Here is a 26,518-nt window from a genome sequence, read left to right on the forward strand (position 1 = left end):
CTCCCTCATAGAAAACCAATCATTTGTTAGTGTGTGTGTCAGAATATTTATCTATATCAGTCCTGTGGTGGTTTGGAGAATGTCAGAATTTCTATGGACACCAATCTCCCAGCCCAAAATAACCATATAGTCAAATACCATCTCTATTTTGAATCAGTTGCTTTATTTTAAACTCCCAAATAAGTAATCCTGTAGCAGTAGAAATATGAATTCTAAAATATATCAATAGATTACAACAAAGATAAATGGCATCTTGTAGAGTGTAGACATTCGGTTTAAAGCAAAGACTGTTCATGGCACATGACGCAACTGGTTCGCTTGTGTGGCCAAGTAGGTGAAGCTCAAATTTTGTCGACAACCTTTTATATAGTTCAACTAAAATGGAAACTCTTTACTCGAGTGAATATTTTTTTAAACCCATGTGATTGGTGGAATTGGTATGAGCATCACTTTTTGACCTGAACTGAAATAAATGAACTTTTCTAAAATACTATTTGAGATGTGTATGTAGTTGGAAAAATGTCTTGCAACTGCTTGGGAAGGAATGAACATTTTTTTTTTTTTTTTTTCATTACACAAGAATAACAGCAAGTGGCCACATTATCACTGATAAAAATGTGGCAATAGAATTTGTTTGAGATGGGGCAGCAGTGTCAAAAGATTTGTGACTTGTGACTGACCAAACATGAACTACTTTTTGACATAGTGGCTGAGGCTACAACACAAGGTGAATATTTTGGTCACTTTCATCAAACTTACATTAGACGATTGCGAGATTCATCTTATGCCATAGGACCATTGTCCAATTCCACTTTATTTGTCCTGAAAAATTATTTCCGAAAAATAATGCATCCTTCATCTATCTGTGCCAATGATACAGAGTGACAAGTAATGTCATTGCATTTCCTTTGTATTAAACATTCACAAGTTGTTTGAGTATAGAAGCTGGATACAGCACATTCATGTGAAGAGGAGCAGCTTTAGTAAAGCTTCAAATCTCCACTGACAGTGTCAATGAGCTCAGCCGGACCGGGACCGATACCGAGTACCGTGCGGGAGCCAGCGGCTATTTGTGTCCTGCCCGCATCCTGGATCAAGCTGACGGGCAGCCTCATCTCCTTAGCGAGCCCCAGGAGTTGAATCAGGGTGTCCTCGTCTGGGGCCTTCACCACCACTTTGGGCTGGCCGCAGTACTCCCACATCTTGAGGAGCTCGGGGTTCCTGCGCTGCACCTGCTTGTAGGCCGCCACTGCTGCGTGGGCGCACTGGGATGCCACCTTCCCCTTTCCCATCTTGAGGTCGCTCCGGACCACCAGGGTCATCTTGAACGCCCCTCCTTCACCCATCACCATCGCTTCGGTCGAGCCCGACCCCAAGGTGCTCATCAGACCTTTGGGGGACGGACCCAAGTAGGTGCGCAGCTGCCAACCCAGAAGGAGCCCACAGCCAAATCCTACAGCGACACCCATGCCCAGCGGACTCTTCAGCATTTCCCATGGACCCTTGAGGATGTCCATGTTAAACCTGGAGAACATCAAACACAGCAAGTCATTGCTTCAACCAATCTTTTTGCAGAAAAGTGTTATTTTTAACTTGGTTAGTTTGGGCTGCAAAAATCTTATCGGTCGGCAATAGCAATTGCAATTATTTCTCTGTTAAGTTAAATACAACAGTACAAAGTTATCTAAAACTGTCAAATCTGTTTGTAATGTGCAATTTTCAATGGCAATGAGCAATACTTAAAATCTTTATTTTGAAATTAAATAAAAATCTTTTAAAATACACATTTTAATCGTATTATTTTTGCAATAAACACAAGTTTCCCAGTTGAATTTCCCATAGAAATTTCCCGTACTTACATTTGATTCCAGTTCATTATCGCGTTTCTTAATGGAATCTCGCGTTTATATTGTCATTGCAGAGAGCTTATCTGACAAGATCGTTTTTGAATAAAATATCTCTGAGAATAAACCAGCACAATTCACTGTATACGGTTCATTTATTTGAGAGATTGTCTCTTGAGGCGCAGGATGCTGGGCGAGCTAACGTTAGCTGCTGTTAGCGCCTACAAACTCTTTGTCAAAAGCACATCGGTCTTCATGACAATGGCAGTGACGTTCGACTCGCTCGTTTGGCTAAATGCAAAAAACGCTTTTGGAAACATTTATTCACAGAACGAGAGAAAAGTTACTCACTCGAGTTGGCTCCACCCACCGAAAAGAAGCCTCTTCTTCGGTCTGAATCGTAAAAAAGTCTGATAGCGCCACATAGTGTAATGGAGGTAGCACTCTTCTTTTCTGTGTTAGCGCCATCTAGCGTACAGGAGTGTAACATACCCTTTCCACACTAATGTTGCTGTCTTCTGAGTAATCTATATTTTATACCCTGCTTACAAGTCGTGGGCCGTCAAGGTCATTTCCTTCTCTGCTGGAGAAGCATAATCAAGAAATCATGATCACATTCTTCACAATTATGTCATATTATATCCGAGTGTTGTATTTTTAGTGAGAGTTTTTATCCAATCAGAATTCAGCTATTTCGTGTTGGCAGGCAGATTTCACAAAACCAGTAGCACGCACCATTCGCCTGAGGCCTTCAAATACAATCGTGCGGGAATCTGTTCTATCAAAGCCAATTAGCTTTCAGAGTTGATGGACAGATGCGATAGCCAATCAGATCGAGTTGGTTACAGCGAGCCTACTCGCTGGCCTTGCGCTGAAGGTGACAAACATGTTTTGTGATTGGATACTCACTTGGGAAGGGTCAGCACTATGCGGAATCAACACACCTGGTAGTTGTAACTGGCGACCGTTCGAAAAGCTAATATATATTCTTGCTTTTTTTAAACCACAATGGCCGCAAGAGGGAAAAGTACAGACTTAATTGCAGATACACTTTCGAGGCCATTTTCGAGACGGACCTTTCAAGAGAAGCGAGGTCGTCCAACACTCACTCAGTACTGTGTAAGTGTGTTTCTATGTATTATTTGTCCAGCCGTGGTGTCATAAATCATGCTATAATGAGGGGGATTCATTCAAGTAGGAGTTCACTGAGGACCTACGTCTGAAATGCACGTCCCGCCACTGCTATTTACCCCACTCAATTAAACATTACAAATGAACTATGGTTCTGCACTAGTAACAAACTAGGCCCATCTAGAATCTTTATCTCCATATATGTTTGATTATGAATGGCTCCTTAGACGGCTTTTAGCCGTCTTGTCAGGTGTGTCTCGGTTTGGAAAAGAAAATGTCCTTGGTCCGCCGGAAACGTCTAAAATGGCGCAGGCTGGAGTGACAAATTATCAAACATGATAAACGAGACTTACTTGGGCTGGCGCGGAAATTCAGATGCGCTTGCTTTTGCGGCAAACGCAGGTGCGCCTGTGTAAAATGAGCTAGAAATTTTTCAGTAATTAAACCACAGTTTCTTTTGTATTGTAATTGTAATTAATTTACTGACAATGTGAATGCTTAAAAGGACTACCAGTCAGAGTTTTTGGTATTTTTTTAACTAATTGAAGTAGATAAATAAATTGCCTTTTGTATCAATGAATGGTTCTTTTGCCTTTATTTTTGTGTCAGCCAGACCAATAATTCCCTACCTATTGCCCAAAAGTAAGAAACGCTCATATTTATTATTTGAGTGTCTGTTTGCTGCCTTTATCTGATACAATGGATGCATAAAGTGTTTTATTATGACCAAAACAGAATTTAACGATCATTTTCCCCTCTTGTTGTTTTGCTACGCGATTTTCGTGAATGTGCCTCGGATTGTATTTTTGTATAATGTGTTTTTGTGATGTGAAACCCACCAAGAACTAACAAGTCTCAGAATTTCTCCAGGGCTAGTTATCTGCTTATTTCTAGAGATTTAATTAGACCGTCTCTCTTGTGGTTCATGCCAGTCTATTATGAAAATGTCTTGTTTTATGACTTCTTGCAGCCTGCACCATTCCCACTCCCCTCCCAATGCAAAGCCTTGTTTTTGTATTTGCACCATATCTCCACCATCGCCACACCCTAAACTCTTGAAATGCAGCCCACTGTTCCCAATGTACCAATGCATAATTAGCCCATTTTGCCACTGTGGCTCCAAAACAAGTTTATGTAACATTTAAAACCTACCCATTTATCTAACAACTTGAATTATTGTGCCATGTCTGATTTCTATAATTCATTAAGTGTTCTATGCTTATCTTTTTAAACTATCAAAGCTTTCTGCCACCCATTAAACCGCTCATTCTGATTTTTATGTGCGCTGTATTCTCTCTCTCTCGCTCTCTCTCTCTCAGAAGTTACTCAACAGGTCTGAGTTGTTTTGGTAGAAAGCAGTTGCGCAATCAAGAGCTAGAGCTGGAGCCGTGCTATGTCTCACACACGCACGTTGACATATGGCTCTGCTTTTGCTACATGGACAGTGATAAACAGTAAAACTTTGTCAATCACACAGTAAGATGAATCGCATACTCTCGACTTGATGTTGATGCGTGTGTGTACACAAGTCCACTTGCATTAAATTAGTAATACTTTCTTGTTGACATTTCAAGTGGTGGCATGTTTTGAATGCCAGGAGCCTGCTTCAAACGCATGCCATTGCAAGAAAACATGAGATTCTAATGTGAGCATTTTTCCCCACTCGGGAGAATGCTAAATAACCTCATTTATCATGATTAAAACGTTTTGGGGATTCTAAGGGCTAATGAACTCATGAAAGCTTTGTACTGGTTCACATACAATCGTAAAAATCTAACTTTTTTTTAATCATTGATTTTTTTTTATTCCCCCCCCTCCTTAGAGAGGCAACGAGAGCAGTACAGTTGAGTTAATTGAGGGAAGGCAAAGGGCAAAGATACTATTGAAGAGTTCTTTATACTTGGTTTTGAGCATTAAAATATGTCAAGATAGGGCGGCGTGGTGGAGATTGGTTACCACGATGGCCTCACAGTGCAGAGGTGCAGGGTTTGGTTCCAGCTTTGGCCTTCCTGTGTGGAGTTTGCATATTCTTCCCATACCTGAAGATAATGGATGGATGGATGAATATATTAAGATAATGTGATTTAATTAGCTATCCATCATCTAAGCCGCTTTTCCTTACGAGGGTCGCAGGGGTGCTACAGCCTATCCAAGATATCTTCGGGCAGTAGGCGGGTTAAACCCTGAACTGGTTGCCAGCCAATCGCCGGGTACACAAAGACAAATACTCACATATTCACATCTAGGGACAATTTAAGGTGTTCAATCAATCTACCAAGCATGTTTTTTTAATCTGGGAGGAAACCGGAGTACCCACGCAGGTCCAGGGAGAACATGCAAGCTCCACAGGAAGGCCCAAGCTGGAATCTAACTATGCACCTCTGAACAGTGAGGCGGACGTGCTAAACAGTCACCCACCGTTCCACCTGATTTAGTTATTAGTGATTCTATTAAAAAAAGAAACTTGAACATATTTCCTTTGTACTTCAATGGCGTTTTTGTCAAGAAATCTTTTTCAAAGGACCCCCTTGAAATGTCCAAGATGACCTCAAAATGACCACTGTTAGCCAAAATGACAGCTTCTCAAAGCAAAATAGCCCCTGGTCGCTTTTTAAAACAACAACTCATGAGACACTAGTGGTCTGCTTCTGCAGCTCGCAAGACGGAAACACGAGCAGGCGAGCTGGATCTAAAAGACCCGAGCTCTTAATGTGTACATGACTGACGCTTCCACCAGATGGTGAGCTGCATAGTTCCATGTCAGAGTCCCCACCTCGCTGCCCACTGACACATTCCTGAGAGACCTGTAGTGAGCAGCTCTGTACACATGCACACACACACGTGTTTCTCCAGAGGATGTCAACTTGTTCAAAATACTCGCAGTTGCAATCAACTGCATTTCTTAGACTGTTTTTACTGTGACAGTTTACACTGTAAACCAATATTTTAATTCAACTCAAAGTTGATTATATTTTCATCCATCCATCCATTATCTGATCCGCATCCCCTCACAAGGGTCGCAGGGGTGCTGGAGAGCCTATCCCATACACAAAAACCATCCGAGATCACACTCGTACCAAGGGACAATTTAGAATGTTCAATCACCCTACCAAATCGATTTTAGCCTAGTCTGGAGAGAGCGGACTGATGGTATCAATTGATGAGGTCCGAACGCTGTGAGACAAAGCAGAGAGAGAGAGATGGAAGGAGTCATCAGTATTGGTTTTATTTTTCTTGACAAGTGAAAATCTACCAAGGAAGTTGTTCACCCGACGAAGCTTGATTGAGGCTGAGTTCAGCCACAAAAAGGTGAGATGGACACTCTAGTAAAGTCGAATTTATAGTGTAACACAGACAGTGATGTAGCTAGCCACAGACTTGCACACTAGCTTAAATTATTACCTAGTTTTTGCATCGAATTACCACTTCAAAAACTGCTGCATTTCACTTAAAAAAAAAAAAAAAAAACTGAGGCCGCAATTTTTTTGTGACCTTGTCATATCAATATAGGCTCTAGATGTCATTTTCTGCATTTGTGATGTTGTTTTGGATATGTATGGATTTGACTCATGTTCTTGTTTCTCCTGTCTCCTGGGCTCCTTAGACTAGTGAGGGCGCATAGAACATTGCAACAAATTTTTGGGACTTGACTTGCCCTTTCAGGCAATAAGGGAGGTGTCACAGGGAAAGTTGTGGCTGACCTGACCTGACAAGGCAAGGAAAGGTTAGTTGATTTTCAACTTCATATTTTCATGATTGTGCTTAAAATTAACGTTTGCAAGTAAATGTATTTGTTATGTGAGCTCTCCTGAAGTCAGATGCCTCACTCCAATGTGGGAGATTTTTCTCGAGCTCCACTTCCTAGTTCCCCATTTATTACCTCCTCTATTTTCCTCTAAAACCACCCTTCCACTTTCTTCAGCTCCCCTGTCTTACCCCCGACCCACCAAACATTGTTTATTTATTTATTTTTTTTGTAGCACCATGGAGACATGTTGAGGCCCTGTTCCAGTTTTTTTTCAGGACGATGGCAAGGAAGGTATGTACAATGATGTGCCAGTGGGGATCCTCTGCCGTGAACAGGAAAATGTCACTTCAAATTCACGATCTCTTCTTTTGTTGCTGTTCAATTAAAATCAAATAAAATGAAATAGTGGTAAACTGCAACAGATTTGTTTGAGCACACGCAAGAAAGATTTTAATATTAAATGTCCAAAGTGTTCGTGTGGTTTGCCTTTCAGAAGTACACTCACAGCAAAAAAAAAAAAACAAAAAAACATGCACATTACACACAGACATGAGATGACCTTGACGGTCTTTTGTGCTGTCAACTCACAAGACCTTCTCCCTTATTGTTTAGTCTTCCTCATGAAATATTTAACGCTGCACAGGAGCGGAATCTGAGGACGCTCTTAATTCTCTTGTCATTACCCTTTATCTCGCATGCATGCTGATAGCGCTTGTCTATTTCAATTACAGACAGATGCTGTTGGAGGTTAGCAAACTAAGAAGAAATTCCACGGGCTGCACAACAAGTATTTTACAACTTTGTGGGGCCCCTGGGAAGGTCAGCGTGTGCGCTCGGGGAGGCCTCTAAGTGTGTGACGACAATGTGTTTATTTTGTAAACGACAAGAGGATGTGGTGAGCCACGAGCAGCGTGCTCTCTGAGAGGAGCTGCTCTTCAACATCATTTTAAAGCACATGGCTCCACGTGTGCTCCTCAAGGAAACGTGAGAACATGTTACAGGTTATTCAAGCGCACGCAAGGCATACATTGTCATTCAGGTTTACAATTTAGAACACGTGTACAGGCTGAAGGCTACATGCTGTTCTGATTTGAGGCTGCACACTTGTTTTGCTTCAGATGTGAATGAGGACAATGGTTGTCGAACAAAGTCAGACTTTTTAGTGTTGTTTGGCAAAATCACTGTTTTGATTCTTAATATGAGAAATCCAGTGTCGACATCTGCTTGTCACAATGCTGAAGATTAAATGTAATTTTTATACCGTCACAGTTTGGTTTTGTATGTGACTGAGCAAAAACATTGACTAAGTATGATTTTGAGTCATGGTCACCACCCTTAAACTATTATCTCTAACCCATTTGATTGAATAGTTACTAGTTTCATGAACCGTTCAACAACAACAAGAAAACCCCCAAATAAACAAAACTATAACAGAGAATCCACTAAAGGATTGGGAGAACACACAAGCTCTACATAAGAGGGCTAGTCACAATAGGTCTGAATTTTGTGTTAAGACTGATATGATTCTATTTTTGGATCCCATCAGAATTTAACTTATGTGGAGGCCGCTGGAGATAGTCTGGGTTGGATCAAGTATCCCACAAAATCAGCAAAAGAATGTGGCTGCAAAACATTAAACTTTGACATCAAGTAGAGTACCACAAAATACCATCCTGAGGTCCGCAACTGGCCCCCAGGCTGCAGGTTTGAGACCCCTGCATTAGAATGTGCAGGTGCATTTAAGGCAGGGATGGAGAACGCGGGTCCCTCAAGGAACACAATCCTGCATTTTTTTGTCTTCCTCCTCCACTCCCAATTCAAAGGATCAGCTCCTCAGCTCTGCAGAAGCCTGATAACGATTGATATCTGGATAATTGATAATTGGATCGCTTTTTTGGTGAGTATCATGATTCTTGCGATCGTGTTTTATAATGTCTTTTATTCATTTCGGTATCTTTATGTGTGATTACATTCTTTTAGTTTCCATTTGACTCACTTGGTTGTTTGACGTACAAATGAACAAGCAAGCACAGACCAGGTCTAACCCGAGAGCACGGCATTCGCAAAGAAGTGTTCAACCACTTTGAATTTGTCTAAGAGCTGTTGAGTTAATGATTAACATCTCGCAAAGTTTTGGCTGGCCTGTGTTTTCCTTTTACTAGCCAAACTAAATTAGTGGAGACATTTAAATGATTAGTCAATGAAAACCTTCCCGCTGGTCTTGACCACTTTTTCTTGTCGTTCCTGTCGCAAATGGTCACACTTTGCAACCTGCCGCTGTTGTTTTTTTTTTTCTTTTATCTGGACACGGACCCAAGTGTTGTGCAATGGCTTCTCTGTGACCACACGCTTCTTGTTGGCATGACACTCCTCAGTAGCCGGCCAGCAGAGAGAGCCTGGATGTGTTGTTTTTGTTTTGCTGGGTTTCCCGGGAAGCCGAGCTTCTGACAGAGCCCATTTCCAGTCCGCCACCTTACTTCCAATAATCTCACATAACCGCCTGTGCCATGAGGAGGGAGGCGATGTGAACAACGGGATAGATCGCAGTGATAGTGTTCCAGGCAGGGCGAGATCTTCGCTTGTGTTATGATGACTTCATGAGTTGTGTAACATCATCTGCCAGCAGACAGAATAATGGAGCTGTTCTTGTGTCAGTGTGCTGAACACTCCTACCCTACGGCCCTGTCAGCTAAACTCAACAACAACCTCTGTCTCCTAAGGTCTCTCAGAATCGCTCCCTCTCTCCCTCGCTTTCTCCACAACTCACTTGCCCTCTCTCACACTTTAAAGTGCGTTTGGTCCACTTTCACTCCTCTACCTTCTCTCACTCCTCCCTCCCTTTTTTCTCTGTTGTACCCCCCCACCCGTCACCCTTCTCTTGTCTTCCTTGTTTTGCTCACACTCTGATAGTGTGTCCCTGCCATGTGGTTGACTGTTCCTCTCTCTGGCCTCTGCAGTTTGCGCTCAACGTGGAGAAGAAGGCGCCGTTGGGTTGGCCTCGGTATCCCCCCCTTTGGGGGGTTTTGGCACCTCACTCCTGCTCATTTGGTAAGACATTTTTTGTCTAATGTTATTCTCTTGCTTCTGTGTGTCAGTGTGTGATGTTGCCGCTGTGACGCAGCTCTTAAAGAAAAGGTGTTGGTGGTTTTGCGAGTGAAAGCTTTTTGAGGGCACACGGGAGCGTGTTGGCACGATTTCGTGCGTGCATGCATTTGAGAGTGGGGGCACATGAGTAGGGGCTGTGGTGGCTGCGCTGTTTTGACGAGCAGTCCTAGAACAATCGCACTCGCTGACCCCTCTGACTGAATGCGCACGAGGATAAAATGACTCTCGCGCCCGCCTCCCTCAATTCTCCCCCCTCTGTCACTCACTCACCCTCCTTTCTGTGTGCTCAGTCCCCTCCAACTCTCTGCATCTCCTGAGAGTTTTTTTTCCTCTTTATACCAAGGAGGTCTGCACTGTTGATTAGATCAGAGAGCAAAGACATCTGCTTGTGTTTGCTGCCCTGGCTCCATCTGTCATCAAAGCTGTCAGACTCATGTACCCTTGTTCGTTGGACCTGAACTGAAACCACAGCGTGCACCACTCGCATTTAGCTGTTTTTAAAAGCCCAACTAATTCCCTCCCACATGCAATAAACTGAGGCGTTTCTTAGCAGGATGTTGCCATCTAGTGGCTGTAGTTGCTACTGCAGGTTTTGGTGTCATTGGGTTCATGATGGAACTCTGTGCTCTTTGCTGAGGCCGCACTCATGCATTTTTTATGAATTGGATTGTTTTTAAAGGAAGAGCTCTGCTGTTTTTGTTCGATCCTTTAACCGATTTATGTTTATGTGGATGTTATCATCACATTTTATTCTACTTCAACTTTTAATATATTTTTTGCTTGAATTGGTTTTTCATTCTGAGTTATTTAGGCTATTTTGAGACAGGGACAGTGTGCGTTTGTACTGATTAAACTTACTAAAATTATCTATGGGTTCTGTGGTTAATGAGGCCATTTTGTCAAAGTAAATAAATCAATACTTGCACTACTTGGATGTAGTTACAGCATACAGCCTCAGTTTGTAGTCTAAAGATCTATTAAGAACCGACGAGCCTTCCAGACAACGTTATCGTGCTCAATATGACACCAAGATGAAAATAAGAGTTCAGAACCTGCAGAGAGATTTTTGTATTCCATTAAAATATATACACTGTATAACAATGAGTCAATAAAATAGGTGACCGACATGTTGACTAATCCATAATATATGCTGAATGAACATTGAACAGAATAATTTGTAATAATATTCAATTTAAGAATTTATTACAGTTGGACTTTTGTTGTTTTTACAATCTACTTAATAGTATGATATTAAAAGATTTACAATCCTACCTGAACTTTACCGCACACAGTATAATGCACTACTCATTGTGTGGCGTGTCATTTGTAAGTGATCAGTAGAGGGTACCAGAGATCTTAAAATGGTTGTTGAGAGCAGGTTGCAATCACCATGGCAACTTGACTTTATACAGCTGAAAACACTCCTTTCTGTAATCTGTTGCGCCCCCAGTGGTGTATGGCTTTAAAGCCTTTATCTTTTGGGAATAAAAGTTATTGCATATATATATATATATATATATATATATATATTTTTTTTTTTTTTTTTTTTTGCCGGCACATCTTATCCTATCATATTCTTTGCTAAATGGCACCTTGACATTTCTCAATGATGTAATTTCTCACACATAATGTGTTTGACAAAAAAAAAATCCTGTTAGATCGAAGAAGTCTGTTGACATGTTGGCATTTATTAAGCATGGCATTTAGAACAATGAAATTATCTCTAACCCTGTTAATCTGATTGAGTTGAAATTTCTTACTCTTGGCTGGCTTAATGTACTCTCCCAAAAACTGTATGACCCACAAAATGTTGCCACATTGGCTGTATGAGTAAGAGACACTAGGCTGTAGTGGTTGTGTATGGTTGTTCCACCAGTTGCTGAAGATCCTGCTTGTTGGATGAATCACGTGTTAAATTGCTGGTACGTCTAGCTGCTTCAGACTTCAATCATTCCTCCACCAAGCAAACGTGAATAGCAGCAAAAAAAGAAGAAATCTAGCCTTGGCTGAACAGATTTGTCAAATATTTCATGGGGGCAACCCACATAGTCAGCTCTGATCTGATCCCCGCATAAATACATGTTCCTTTCAAAAGTGGCAGCGCCATCCAATGCCTAAATTCTTATAAATGGGCTCCTGCCACCCAATCTTGATAAAACCTTTATCATCTGGATCGGAAATGTTCCAATTAACATTATAAACTGCCAAGAAAGGGTAAAGATATATGAACCCTTCTCAATCGAAAAACACTTCTTGGAAAGGGAAGCGAAAGGTTCTTGCGAAACTGTACTGTCATGTTGTGTAAGTACTGCTGGAATTAATAGCTGTTGTACAGTAAATCTAAAAAAAAAAACACGCTTTTGTGATATATCAAAAATAAGACTCAAATTAAAAAAAAGCCTACTTGAACATCTTATTTTTTCTGCGATTAGTTTAAATAGTGGCAGGTGTGTGGTGACTTGTGATTGGTTTGAACACGTGTGTGTGTGTGTGTGTGTGTGTGTGTGTGTGTGTGTATCCACTATGAATTTTAGTGATGCTCACTGAGATTTGTTGATGGCTTGTGTGACTTCACTTATGATGGCTGTTCCACCCGCTACTTTTGAGTCTTTTTCATTTATTTATTTATTTTGTGTTTTGAAGTTCCATCGTACTTTTTTACTTAGCTGACTTGGTGCAGATGCTGATAAAGTAGTTGCATGTTTTGTGCTCCATTGGACATGAAAGTCACTTTGTACTAACAATAGAACCGACATTGGTACTTTTTGGGTCCTGACTGATTTGGGTTGGTAATACTGAATACCAATACACATAAAATCATACGGTCACTTCAGTGCATCCTTGTAATTTGTGTGGGAGTGGAAAAGTTGGCGATTTTCCGGCACATGTGAAGTTCACAATCTTGGCCGTGACTGTTCGTTTCCTGAGTCCTGAGTCATTTTCAACCAACAGCAAATGACAAAATGTATTTTTACGGTTATTAATTGCACATGAAAATTAAGTTATCAAATTCATTACAGACAAATATTAACTTTTTACTGCCGAAAATGGAAAAAATAGTAATATATCCATTTAAGTAGAAAAACATGGGATTTTATTAATACATACAACATTTATGACCACAAATACCAAAACTAACTCCTGAGTATTTATTCCCAGTTGCCAAAAATTTGTACCGTACCGGTGTAAATAGTAAAGCTACCCATCCCCGGCTAATAACGCACCCATCACCAATTTAGTGCACAGATTTTTGTTAAAGTACTACCATTTCTCCAGTAGAGGGCGTTGCAAATCCTGAATAACTGCAGTGGACAGTGTGGCGGCACCTCTGTTCCTTAACTTGGGGGGATTGGATCTCTTTTTTTTCCCCTTTAGTCTGTGCATCCTACTGAAACTGCGGGAGATCATTGCAAAAGTAGTTTTTGGGAAGAGTTGACACCATGTAGCTCATGCGTAGCGAGAGAAAAAGCACACTTATTGGCATAACATCAAGTGTATTTTAACCTGCTGTTCCCTGGAAGGAGGTTTATGGGTGGTGGGTGCTTAATTTACAGACCATGAAGAAAACAATAAAATAGAGCAAGAGCACAGTACAGATCTTGTTTCACTTGTGGGCCCACACAGTGTACATGAGCATCGTTCCGGACATTCTTTTTTTAAATTCTGAACATTACACTTGAGTAATCATTGTTTCTGTGTAGGGGAAGTCAACACCCAATAATTATTTGTAATAAAATATTCCATGCACCTTTGCTAGTCTAAACACGGCATTCTGGTTAATATTGTCTTTGTGGAATATGAGTTATGAGTTGTGCCCTGAGCAACTGTGATGTCATTTTTAGCCAACAGTCAGTGACAAAATGGCTGCCCCCTGAGATGGTTAAAATAGGTGGATTTTACAGGTTAACTCATACTCTGCAAAAGCAATATTAATCAAAATGTTATGTTTCGAATAGTCGGTCTGCATAGAACATATTCTTGTAAATTAAATTTTGAGATTGACTTCCCCTTTAAGCATTTTTTCCCTTTAGAAGTTTACTGGCTTTCGTCCTCTTTGCTGAAAGAATTTTGTTAATTATCTCAATTTTCTGTTCTCTCAAATGAATAACTAAATTATTTATTTTTTTTACAAACATTTGTAATGTAGATGAATCTATATTCAGGCTTGCTTACTTATAAATTGCATCGTTTATTTAAAAATACATATTTTCCACATGTCACTCATCAATGTAGACTTTTTAATTCTTGTCTCTTCACACTTATTCATAAATTCAACAAATAGACTTATTTCTGACCAGCAGTGACAAAAATGAGGACATTGACATATTAATGCAACAAGGTTTTGTTAAACATGAAATATATTTTCATCCAAAAGTAAAAGTCATGATTCAAGCTGTTTTGTGTATTTGCTTTTCTTAAAAAAATATATATATATATAACTCAGAGTGTGGCTTTACATTCTCAACTCACCTGACCGCTGTTGTGTCGTTCTTTGTAAAATTCCATAAACAAATAACTTCATGTTCACCCAGTTGAAAATGGAGCTACTTTGTTTGAAATATGACTCATGCTCACGCTGCCTTGTATGAATGATCTGGAGTACATTTTAAACTTGCCTTCTTTGCTTTTGTTCTGTTTTTGTTTTTTGTTTTTTTTTCCTCACTTGACACATATTGAGAGAATCGCTTCTGAGCTGTTCCGTCTGAGTTTCTCTACAAATATTCATTTTGAATTTCAATTAACCTGAATGGAATTGCACTCATGTTGCAGTGCTCACTTGCGTATGGATCATGACGATAAGTTGGTTGGGGATTTTTACGCGCCAATACTTGTGGGATTTCTACATTTGGGTGAGAATGACATACAACCACAAATATTTCCTCTCTCCTGGAAAAAAAAGAGAAAGAGACAAGACGCACAATTGCTATCATTCATCTTTCTAACTATTTTCCGTCTTCATCCTGTTAGACAGGAATCTGCCCGAATGTCTTGTGACTTACGCATCTCCACCAGGCTTTTATCCACAAATACCAAAGGGATTTGTAAATGGGGGGAGCGTTCTCCATGTATGTAATGCGCATATTTTAAATTGGATTAATGGCTTCTCAAATGTAACGTCTTAGACATCGCAGGCATCTGTCTGACTTGCCATCTATTCCAGCTGTCATTATGAACACCCACACCCACACACACACACACACACACACACCCACACACACACACACACACACACACACACACACATGCACCCCCACTCACGCGCACGGATACATTTGTCTTTTTTTTCTTAACAAAATAAACACAATTAATTACATTGTTAATTAACTTTATCTAATGATTTTGACAGCAACTTCAACTGAGGCTGGGTGCCACGTGTATAGCCAGTGTGTAGGAAACTCCCAAAAATGGCACAAAGTGGGGGAACCCCTGAGCTAATTAAACCATGCATGGCAAACTGTCAGAACGGAAACAATTCACGAGAATTATGCAGTTTGGAACGGAACTTGGCTTAACAACAGGTATTAAAAACATCTTAATGAAAGATGTTCTTTTTCAGTCAATAGTTTTGCTTTTTTAAAAAAAAAATTAAATTTTATATCCACAAAGATATTATCTTAACTTTTTACATTGAACTACTTTTAAAATGTATTACATAAAGCACATAAATATTAGTTATATAAATGCATTGTTGTATATTATTTGAGTATATCAAATAATTGTCACTTTTTTAGAACAACAGTCCCGAAATTTGCTCGTCACAGTCATTTGGAAAATATTGCTACATTATCCCATCATCAGTTTTTCCGTGATGACAAATTAATCACAGGGCTGACAAATTGCATGATATGGTGCGATGAGAGGGCACCAGTTGCTCCTCTCAGCTGCGTCGAGAGGCCGACAAGCTTTCACATCCTCACTCAATGGGCATGTTGACACACAATTTATTTTAGTGCAGAGGAAATTCCACTCACTTTGTACTTCAGCAGTCATCCTCAAAGCCTCTGCAACTGGTGCACATTTTAGGCGAACAATTCCATCCAAAGTATTTTTCGCCATTTAAGAATGACCTCACCTTCTAACACCTTTGGAAGTGGCGGGGCTCCTCTTACGGGATGTTTTGCAATAGTCCCACTTCCAATAGTGTTACATAACATTCAATGTTCTTTCACAAAATTAAATGAAAGGCTGACAGGTTGAAGCGCACAAAATATGTTTGTAAGGAAATGCAAGTAGAGTTTCTTGGGCTGATGATGCAAAGTCAGCCAAGGAGATCACAGTGACGTAGACACTTGGAGACCGCATTTCACCAGAGTTGGGCAATTCAGAAACAACATTTTGCCAGTCCGTCATTCATCATTCGTCTGCAGCCTGGGTACTTCTAAGTCGTCGTCATTTTGTCTTTTTTTCATGGCGAACCAAACTTTAATTGTCAGTCAATCAGTTTGTCAAGTTATTTTAATCGCGCTTTCGTCATCGATACAATACATTTCACCGTCTGCCAGTCCGTCAGCAAAACAGGTGACCGTTAATGACGTACTGAGAGGTTTGTTGGTACTTGATCTGGTTAGTGATGATGAAAACTCACGTCTGTCTGTGCTGAGTCCGTCAAATTTGGTTTTTTTTGGGTTTTTTTCCAGTCAATCGTCAGTAAAATGGCCATCCGTCAATGATGTACCTTCCATCAGTACTGGCGAAAATATACAAATATTTGTCAAATGCATTCTCACGCACACGTGAATTTATACTTGACTTGTCCTTTGCATATTTTAAATAAATATACTAGAACTATACTTAAATACGATATATTCATGATGAAAAATGCTATATCAATAAGCCAGTGTAGCCATCAGAATTTTTTTTCCCTCTGCTATCGTGATATTTTTCAGTAAGAAAATAAGCCTGTCGACATTGTTTGGAACAAGGCATCAGTGGAGTCTGTTAGTGTGTATGAAGTGATTTTTATCCTGCAAGAACAATGACAAAAAAAAGTCATTTTTTTACTCTTCTTCTGTGAACTCAATTTAAAGAATCACAATGCTAATTCAAATCTCCTGCTTTTTCACCCCTTTTAACAGATACTGTTCGTCCAAAATAGAATTTGAACATTTTATATGCTTTATTTTTAATTTTTTTTTTTTTTTTTTGGGGGGGTATTCTTAGATTAGGCCTACTGAGCTGTCTCCTTGCTATGATGTGGCTTTGGCTGCCATGAGATTCTAGAATGCTTTTAATCTTTTTCAAAGGAGAACCGTCAGGGGATAAACTATAATATATAGAACTAATAATTTTGATTATTTTGTGCTACCACAGAAACCCCAAGTAATGTTTTGTTGTGTTTTCACAAACTGGGGGACGTCATTTTTGGTGCGTCAGCGCAGTAAAGATAAAATATAAAAAAATACAGCTAGATGTTAGGGTGATGATAGGCTTAATGAGCACTGTCATCTACTTTAGTTGAGCCCAATCATTGGATGTGTCCGCATTTTTGGCCGCATGATGTCACTTCCCGCAAAAATTGACTGCACGTGGTATCCAAATTCCTGAAAGACAATTCGCAAACTTCAAATGCTCCTCCTCCTGTCGCCTGTGTGGACCGCATAAACCGTGGCAAATATGGACAGGCTTCATGTGAATTTGGACACAACGTGCGTTCGAGTCACGTCGAAAGTGACGCCATGCGGCCGAAAATGCGGCCTTCGGAGGACCCAGTCTGTGAATGTGGACGCAGGGTTTGTCTGCTGCTGTCGAGGTACGAAAGATCATCACAAAAAAATTTTTTGGCAAGCTGTTTCACCCCTAGTATAAATTTATGGGGCGTGGCGCAACTCCCCACCCACCCCGCGTCACTGGAAAATATTTAGCAAGCAAAATGTTTTTTACCCAATAACCCTTTATGCTCACTGATTTTCTTTACTTTGACTTCAAATTTCTTAACACATTTGTAGCGGCACAAAGGTGACCTTAGAATGTTTTTTCAGTTTATCAAATAAAGGTGTTAGCTTCTTTGTATAAGGACCAAGTGTGAAGTAAATTTGACCAACTGTATTTTGAGTATTAAATCTATTTTAAGAACACTAGCTTTTTTTTTTTTTAACACACAAGTCCTTGATTCAAAGTTAGACCCATAGCAACGCCCTAACAACAAAAATGATTTTGTTCCGCAATCTCCGGTATTCCGGAGTGACGTCATTCGCAGAAGTCGCCATTGTACTACATTATTGATTGTCTGAAGAGCTGCTCAACTGCTATTTTTGTTGCGTTATTCGGCGAAATGCCTCGGCGCTGTGTGGCGATGCTTTGTTTCCATTTTGGGAAGCTTCTCAGTGTCGACAAGTGTTCTTTGCCACGAGCACTTTGAAGATCTGTGTTTTCTCAACCGTTTTACTTATGATAAAGGGTTTGCAAAAAGGGTAGGTGGGATTTACGTATGATTTAAGTATGAATCCAGAAAGATGTTCGACTAAAGACATTGCTCACACACCACTGCTCTGCCCTCCCACCTCTATCAAGTCTTGTCCTGCCTCACATAATCTAAGTCCGGGACTTCTCTTTCCACCCCAGTTTAGCCAGATTGCTTTGGTCTGTCTATTGCGTAACACCAAACTGCCCAAGTGCGTCACAAGCACCCTTTCTACACACACAAGTGTGCATGAGCTTAAACAAACGGAGCACACAATGTTACACTGGCCCCCTTTGTGGCCCATTCAACTGTTACTAACCTGTTTGTTTATATCCGTCAATCATCCAGGTCCATTCAAATGCGTGTACAGTGTGTAGGCTTGTGAAACGACATGGCTTTTTCTTTCTAATTAGAGCCTGATCAGTTTCCTAATCTTGCTTGATACTATCAACCATATTGTCATAATAACACCAGTATTGTGCCTAATACCCTCCAAGATTATTTGTTCTTTTCTGACAATCAAACTTTGTGTCTAGTCTGATCTAAAAAGTAAAACTTTTCAATTTGGAAAATTGTTTTTCACGTGGTGCCCATATCAAATTGTTTATAATTAACCATGATGCTAATTGCATTCTACCACTTAGTCATACAATTTAGCAATGGCGTGAATTACATTTAAAAGCAGCTCAAACCAGCTGTGGTGTTCCAAATCATGTGTTAAAAAGGAACCTCCTTGTGGTTGTTTGACTTAAATGGAGATTGTGTGTGAGCTACATTGGAGTAAGATGTTAGGGTTTATCAGGTCAAGATCACAAAGCTGGCAACTCAACAAACTGCGGAAGAAATTCATCCCACTCGTCTCGTTCTTCCTTTCCAAAGTTTTCTCACACACAACCGTAATTACAAAATGGAAGCACAAAGAGCCGTCAATATGATTTAAAGTGGACCTCTCGAAGTCTTATCCAAGATTGTCTCATCCACATTCATGAACGTAAAGATTAAGCATTTCAATCAGTTTCAGGATTGGCTTTGGGAAAATAATTGATTACTCTTTAAAAATAATTATTTCATGTGATTAAAAAATATATAAATATCGCCTCCCATTTCTATGGAGGACTAAAAGTGCCAAAATTAAATAAATAAGTACACTATGGAATGTTTAATTCAAATGTAGATTTTTTTTTTTTTACATAATCATTGACAATTTAATTAATGACATTTATTTACATATTTAATTAATAAATTAAACAATTAATTAATGACAAATTTAATTAAACATTTCATGATTTATTTATACATTTAATTTTGGCACTTTCAGTCCTCCATACTTTTCACTCTGCTTGGGATTTATTTAAATACCTAACATTATAAAACGCTTCCGTCCATTTCATAAATGCAGATTTCTTTCCACTGTCCTTGAATTACTCTTATTTAGTTCAATTTGTGTACTTGGTTTGTTTCTAATTAATATTCTGTTAATTTTTTTGTTTTTCTGGGTTTTATTCCCCATTGTGATTATTAACTTTAAGCCCAGCAATCATCTTTGTTTGCCAATCAGCTTCTTAAATGGGCTTGTTTATACCCTGCTGTGTCGTGTCATGGTTGTTAGCCCTCGCCTATTAAACTGCCTTTTTCTATTCGGTCTATTTGGTTTTGTTGCCTTTTCTTAATCTACTCAAACAGAACACGATATATTTTTCTCAATTTGACTCAGCGTCACTGTGAGTCTGAGAAAGAGAGGGTCTTTCTCTGACTCAAAACTATTTCCAGTAGTAGATTCACTCCTGTAATGGGTTTCCCTTTCTTCTTTTTCTCTACACACAGAGAGACAGCGGCCTGTACGCTTTGGATTCTCCCAAGCCGCTCCTGCCAAGCAATGCTGAATTTTGAGTATGTGCCTCAGAGGAAGACAGAATATCTGCAATCATGGGAACACCTACTGTATCTCTGTGTGATCTCATCCAACGTCAGTCTGGAAGCGTTTATGTGGGTGAGTACGTCTTGCCAGTTGCAGTTTAAATTTTATAAAAATCAGTGATCACCGACATTATCACAGGACTGAAACAATCTCACGTGAGAGCGTTTTCCGATAACAAATAACGTAAGCATCATTAGGGTGACACACAAACAAAAATATGGTTTCTGAGATAAAATTGTATTCACTGGTGTGAGAAAACAAATCTACATGACAATAATTGTAATTTATTGTTATTTGTATTTCCAAATTATGTTAACAAGTTGCCCTTTTCCTACTTTAACAAAATATAATTTTAATTTCAGTCACAGAGGCAGATGATTACATCCACCACTTTTTAGATTGAAAGGACACAAATTTGCATTCAAATTGCGCATACACGTACCGTACGCTGATTTTATAACAAATGAGCAAGGAAAACCCCAGTAGGTGCCAAAAGTTTCCCCCAAGCGTCCCTGGTGGTTTCACACCTCTAACCAATGTTGCCGCGACCGTGTCTCCATCTACAGTCTGTAGTCATTTCAATTAACAGCAAATGAACATTCCGCCAGTTACGGTTAATTATACTGTAAATAATTTGAGGACTAAAACTTTATTGTGTATGGGTTATGGGGCCGGGGAGGGGGTCACCAGCTTGATACACACTTCTAAAATAATACATTTGCTCAAATGATCTTTGATTATGTTTTTATGAATAATTATTCATATTAATCTATGAGAAGATCATTAACTGATTATGTTAATGATTTCTTTTCGGATCAATCTGCAGCATTGCATTCATAAAAATGTCTGCATGTGTTTATTTTTTCAAATGATTAGTGAAATTTTATCATTTGCCACCTTCTTACCCGGAAGTCCGTCATCCTCATCCGTCATTATTTCAGACCGGCCCAGTCTGTCAGTCACTCTGTTATTGTTATTTTTAATGCACTTCCTTAAACTCTAAATTGCATTCTGCCATCGCTGTATTAGGACAGAAAACTTTTACAAGGTTAGCAGCACACAATTTTAGAAACATTTTAGACCACTTTACACGCCCAAAAAAATCTTATACTCTTCTGCTTCTCATTCCCAAAATGTTGTCGTCTTTTATTTTCAAAGACGCCCCAAAACCACTTTCGTGTATGGTTATTCCATCAGTTTCTCAAAGTTATTCTCAGTTGTCAGTCCGCCAAAAAAAAAAGATAAAAAAAGGGGTGCACATCCGTGTCAAAAAACACTGACAGATCTTCCATCGTTACTGACGAACAGGTGTAAATGCTTATCTTTGGAAATGATCATTTCTACAACAGAACTACAAAATGTCCCATCGCTGGTGAGTGCTATTAAGAAGACGTCCATGAGCGACTCATTGGTGACACTTGCTAAAGATGCAGGACTGTATGTGTGACTAAAGCACGCCTAAACAAGAAGAAAATTGTTGTTACATTTGTTTTAGATGAAGAAAGAACACAATGGTCAAAGGAGATAAGTGAAAACTGACAAAAATAATAGCTAAAAATTGATTGCCAATAATGTTTAATGATATTGAGCACTGCTTTATTTTTGGGGTCCAACAGAATTGTTTTAAGTAATGAACTAATGCAAATGGACTGGACAACATTTTTTTTTTTTTTTTTGAGGCCTCACTCACTTGTACACAAAAGGGACAGGTATTTTGGCCAACTCCATTGAGGCAACTCCAGCTGTTTAAAAGGTTCTGCATACTCAGATCCGTTGTAGGATTCTTCAAAATAGCCAGACAATTTTTATTCTTACCCTGTATCGCATGGAGCAAAGGCGTCCGCTTACATGATCTAGGCCCCTCCAGGTTTCACAGTTGGCACAATGTTCTTTTATCAAGTCTTGGTGAGGAAAAGTGATCTGTAACTTGATCCATGCATTATTTGAGCCGCTTTTCCTCGCAATGTTGCAGGCACGTTGAAGCCTATGCCAGCCGTCTTTGGGCAGTAGGCAGGGTACACACTGGACTGGTTGCCCGCCAATCGCACGGCACACTGAGACGAACAACCACTCGCGCTCACAATCACATTTAGGGCCAATTTTGAGTATTCCATCATTCTGCCATGGATGTTTTTGGAATGTGGGTTAAACTGGAATTCCCGGAGGAAACCCACACGGGCACGGGGAGAGCATGCACACACAGGAAGGCCGGAATCGAACCCACGACCTCTGAACTGTGAGGCCTTCGCGCTAATCAGTCGTCACCGTGCCATTGCAATCTGTAATTGTAAAATAAAATTAGTCTAAAATTGTCAAACTAGTGCATTAAAATATTTCACACAACAATTGGTTTATTTACACATTGTGCTATAATTTCGGGAAATATCAGACATGGTAAAGACCCCTTAAAAGAGTGATGAAACATTTTATTATTTTTTTGCAGTCTTGATGTAAGGCCTAGTCGGGAATTGTTTAATGACCACTTGTCGCTTCCTACTTTTCTGTTATTGCTAATATGTTGTGAACCCTTCACAGTATATTCTCTCTCAAATCATTCTTATTGTCTTCTGTACTTTTAAAAATAAAAGCAACAGCTTTCTGAAAGCCAATTCAAGCCCTTATTAGGTCACCTTGGCATTAGATGGGCTGATCAGGTGTGTAGTTAAAGACACCTGTAGTCGCAACCATGACCCTCGTTCTGTCAGTCCTCCTTCCCTCTGCATGTGCTGTTGGAGACGCCGTCCCCTCCCCACGACTTCTTTATTTATTTTTTTGTCCACTACTGCAGCCCTCATAAGTGGCCCACTTCAAACGTCAGTGCAGTGCAGATGGACATATTTCACTGCACCCCACACAAACGCGCGCAGAGGCAAAAGCTGTTGAATGGAGCAGCTGCCACGTCCTTTATAAAGAACACAAATGTCTGATTTCATCAAAGGCTTGTTTTAATGAGAGAAAAGGGTGTCGGGATTAAAAAATGCCACGTTCTGGCGAGCAAGACCAACTGAATGTCATTATTTGGGCTTGTTGTCGCTGCCACGGGTTGCTTGCTAACCTCAATTTATCCAGCTACATGCAAATGATTTTATTGTGATGTGTACGCCGGATTCTTTTGGTCGGGAAATGTAAGCTTGGAGCCACAAACTATTTTATTCAGTTCTGTCTGCATATGCAATGATGTCAGGGAAGTGTTGAGATTGAAATTGATCAGGAAAAACATCTGTCCTTCTAACATTTATTGTATGGTCGGTGTCTCCTCTCATCCCCATTTTACAGCTCCCCTGTCCCCTGTAAACATCAAAGTAATGAGCTGTAAGCAGCTCATAAAAAAACACTGCATTTCTTGGCAGCTTTTTTCATTGTGTTAATTGAGGCCCTTGCCCTCACCTTCTCACCCCTAACACCCCTCCTTCCTCACCGTCCTCATGTCTTGGCGCTGTAAACCAACAAAGTTCTGAGGATTTATTCCCCTCAAATCACTTCCTCTTACACAAAGCGTCCTCTAAATCACCCAGGCTCCATCGTTTTTATAGCTACGAATGCCTTTTGACTGTCACATATCAGTATCTTGGTTCCTTCACACGCAACTGGGCTTGTTAGCACTTCTTAAACTTGAACTTGTACATTCCACATGTGGAAAGCAGATTGAACATGTTTGGAGGTGACATTTGGTTGTTTAACTACCTTAACGTTCTGATTTATATCCGCAGAACCCGTTAAAAGTGAAGTCAACCCCTCGAAACAGTCGATGTGCTTTCACTAGTCTAAACATGGCATTCTGATTAATATTGCGTTTGTGGAATATGGGTAAAGCGGCAAAATCCATCTGTTTTTAACCATGTCAGGGGGAGGCCATTTTTCCATTTCTGTCGATTGAGAATGACATCACAGTTGCTCAGAGATCAGGTAACGACCAATCACGGTTCACCTGTTTAATGAAGCTTATTATTATTATTCATCGTTAGCCGATCCATGAACACCTGTGTTGTCATTTTCAATCGACAGAAAGTGACAAAAATTGTTAATTGATTGAATAATGTAAAAATAAAATGGCTGCTCTAAGATATACAAAAATGTTATTTTTTTACTTTTTATTTAATTCATAATCTACAAACACAATATTAATCACAATGCTGGGCTGCATCGAGCAGATTCTTTTTTGTGTTGACTCCCCCTTTAAAATCTACAGCATTTTTGCATTTTTCTATTATGTTCCGTAATCTCACAGTTCTGTCTTTGAAAACACGATGACTCACTTTAACACCCTCAGGGGTCATCATGTCACAGCTGTACTAAAACAAATGCATAATTGTTGCAATTTGCAAATAAAACAATACAGTCACGCATTAACACAACACTAATAAATCTTCCTCGCCTCCTGCTCAGTAGTTAAGTAACATCTGTCTTTGGAAAACTAAAGCGAATCCTTTTGAATTCAAACCTGTTGTCTACACATGATGTCAGCGTGCACTAACTTAAGCATAAACAGCTGAGCATTAATATCTACAAAAGCTTCCGCCTTACTTTATGACAATGACTCAATTCTGAGTTATTCAAGGCCGAAAGCAGTTGGCATAGGCGATAGCATCATCTTCATGATCTCTATTTCCCGTCCTTATATCCCTCCCTCCTCACTTTCCTTTATTTTCACGTCTCCTGTCTACTTATTGCGCATGTACCATTATTTTGCAAGCGATCAAACATTCATCTTAAGTAAGCCTGCTTGCGCACAAACTTACCAAGCCACACCTCAGTGCGTCAATGGTTTGTGCTTTCACAACCTAATGACTAAGAAAGCAACAAATGATGCTCTGAAATTTAATCGTCCCGCCATTTGTGCCTCTTTTGAAATGTCACTTGTGTTTTGTAATGGGGCAGAATTCAGCGGAAAGACAAATCGGGTGGATATGGTGACTTCATATGCGGTTTACCTTCTTTAGGGAATGCAACAGCTTGGGTCAAACTGTCAGTACATTGCAGTGGAAAAAACAACTTGACAGTCTTGATGACATCTACTATATGATTTACAAATAAACTGAGGCACATAGTTCCAAACTTAAAACAATCCGTTGTGGAAATACTGGTTGATGTGGATGTTTGAAAAATATGCTGCTTGACAAGTCACCCACCGGTCATAGATGCCAAGAGTTTTTATTTGTGTGTGTGTGTTGGCGTGTGGGGGGGGGGTGTGCGGGTGTGTGTGTGTGTATAAATTAATTTATTCATTTATTTTTTGTCATTCAAGGTAGGTAGTTATCCCCACAATTGCTAAAGTGGGGAGCATTTCATGCAAACAGCACTCCTTCAAACATTTTTAGTTCAGTATCTAAAAATAGGCTTATTTTTATTCAGAATGTAACCTTGTAAAAAAAGGAATGTCATTGTGTCACTGCAAACACCCACTGAAATGTAGCCCACATCAAAATCGCTCCAAAAACATGGCTGGCATACTACCGATGTGCTGCATGCTTCGCTAATAAACTTGAGCTTTATTAACCCGAACGATGACAAGCATCTTAGTGAAAGAGAAGCTTTTTTTTGTCCACGGGACTTTCGATATGGTCGCACTGGTGTATCGTGATGCAAGAACGGCATCTTCGTTCTGCATCCAAGCGAGAACAGATTTCAAGTGACGTTGCTGCTGCCGTCTTAAAACACACCCGTTGTCTCGCTCTCCCTCTTGCTCTCGTTCATTCTTTTTTTTTGGTCCCACTCTTCCTATGTGCCTATTCTTTCTCACGCACTCTGTTCATCTCCCACTGTGCATTACTCGCTCCCTGATGTTAAGTGTTCTCCTCGTGTGATTGGACGGCATTTGGATGAGTTGGTCGCGCATTTACATGACTTGGATGTTTCAATCTTTTCCAAGGACATCCCCGGACCACTACTACATGTGTTACCTTTTTTCCGCTACGTTTAAGGGAGAACAGAGGCATTCATCCATTGTGGATTTGGACAGAAATCTTTCATCTCACAGGACTATGAGTAGTGGGACGTTTTTGTGTATCACTTTGTGTCCACATACACATTCTCCACCCTGTGGCAGCAGAACTGCTTTTCGATGTTGCCTTTGTCCCTTCTGTTAATGCCTGAGTGCTTTTTAGGTGGCAGCATCTTGACTTTAACCCTTTGGTATTTCTGTTAGCACACATGTGCCAACTTCCTGCCATGAATGCCGCGTGATGCCCAATGGTCTCGTTTATTTTTTTCACAGCGGCTATTTAAGAATAGTGAAGTCATGCCTTTTGTTAAAGTTCCAGACGCTTATATCAGTCGCTCTAAAATGTGTTGCTCTGAACAAAAGAACTCTGGACTTCCTCAACATCCCCAGATGCCACGTTTGGGACGCTTTCATGGCAAGAGTCAAGAAT

General features: G+C 40.0%; 2 protein-coding genes and 1 long non-coding RNA gene across 11 annotated transcripts in view; 2 read left to right on the forward strand and 1 right to left on the reverse strand.

The window, feature by feature from the left end:
• Nucleotides 1-892: 892 nt before the first annotated feature.
• Nucleotides 893-2,561, reverse strand: ptrh2 (peptidyl-tRNA hydrolase 2). Of its 3 annotated transcripts, XM_088279849.1 has the most exons (3): nt 2,337-2,561; nt 2,196-2,237; nt 893-1,524 (listed from the first exon to the last, which is right to left on the reverse strand). In XM_088279849.1, exon 3 carries the CDS (start codon nt 1,515-1,517, stop codon nt 981-983), a length of 537 nt encoding a protein of 178 aa, XP_088135975.1. In that variant the 5' UTR covers nt 1,518-1,524; nt 2,196-2,237; nt 2,337-2,561; the 3' UTR covers nt 893-980. The 3 variants fall into 3 exon arrangements, with proteins under 3 accessions (XP_088135975.1, XP_088135973.1, XP_088135974.1); XM_088279847.1 differs by lacking the exon at nt 2,337-2,561 and having other exon boundaries at nt 2,196-2,284; XM_088279848.1 differs by lacking the exons at nt 2,196-2,237; nt 2,337-2,561 and adding an exon at nt 1,860-2,186.
• Nucleotides 2,562-2,841: 280 nt separating this feature from the next.
• On the forward strand, nt 2,842-7,963 carry LOC148319917 (uncharacterized). Of its 2 annotated transcripts, none has more exons than XR_015839632.1 (4): nt 2,842-2,963; nt 6,580-6,699; nt 6,956-7,014; nt 7,455-7,963. It is a non-coding gene; the product is annotated as an uncharacterized LOC148319917 (long non-coding RNA). The 2 variants fall into 2 exon arrangements; XR_015839633.1 differs by having other exon boundaries at nt 6,999-7,014.
• A 1,484-nt stretch (nt 7,964-9,447) lies between these two features.
• LOC148319918 (uncharacterized) overlaps nt 9,448-26,518 on the forward strand; it is a 49,979-nt gene continuing 32,908 nt past the window's right edge. For 5 of the 6 annotated variants that reach the window (XM_088280154.1, XM_088280150.1, XM_088280152.1 and 2 more), the window contains exons 1-2: nt 9,519-9,771; nt 20,054-20,219. In XM_088280154.1, the coding sequence (XP_088136280.1) occupies nt 20,106-20,219 (114 nt within the window). In that variant the 5' untranslated portion in view covers nt 9,519-9,771; nt 20,054-20,105. The other variant, XR_015839631.1, reaches the window with a different exon arrangement.

Source organism: Idiotropiscis lumnitzeri, chromosome 17 (assembly GCF_059441095.1).
Source record: "Idiotropiscis lumnitzeri isolate Australia: NSW breed Sydney's pygmy pipehorse chromosome 17, RoL_Ilum_1.0, whole genome shotgun sequence".
In the NCBI taxonomy this organism is placed as follows: domain Eukaryota; kingdom Metazoa; phylum Chordata; class Actinopteri; order Syngnathiformes; family Syngnathidae; genus Idiotropiscis; species Idiotropiscis lumnitzeri.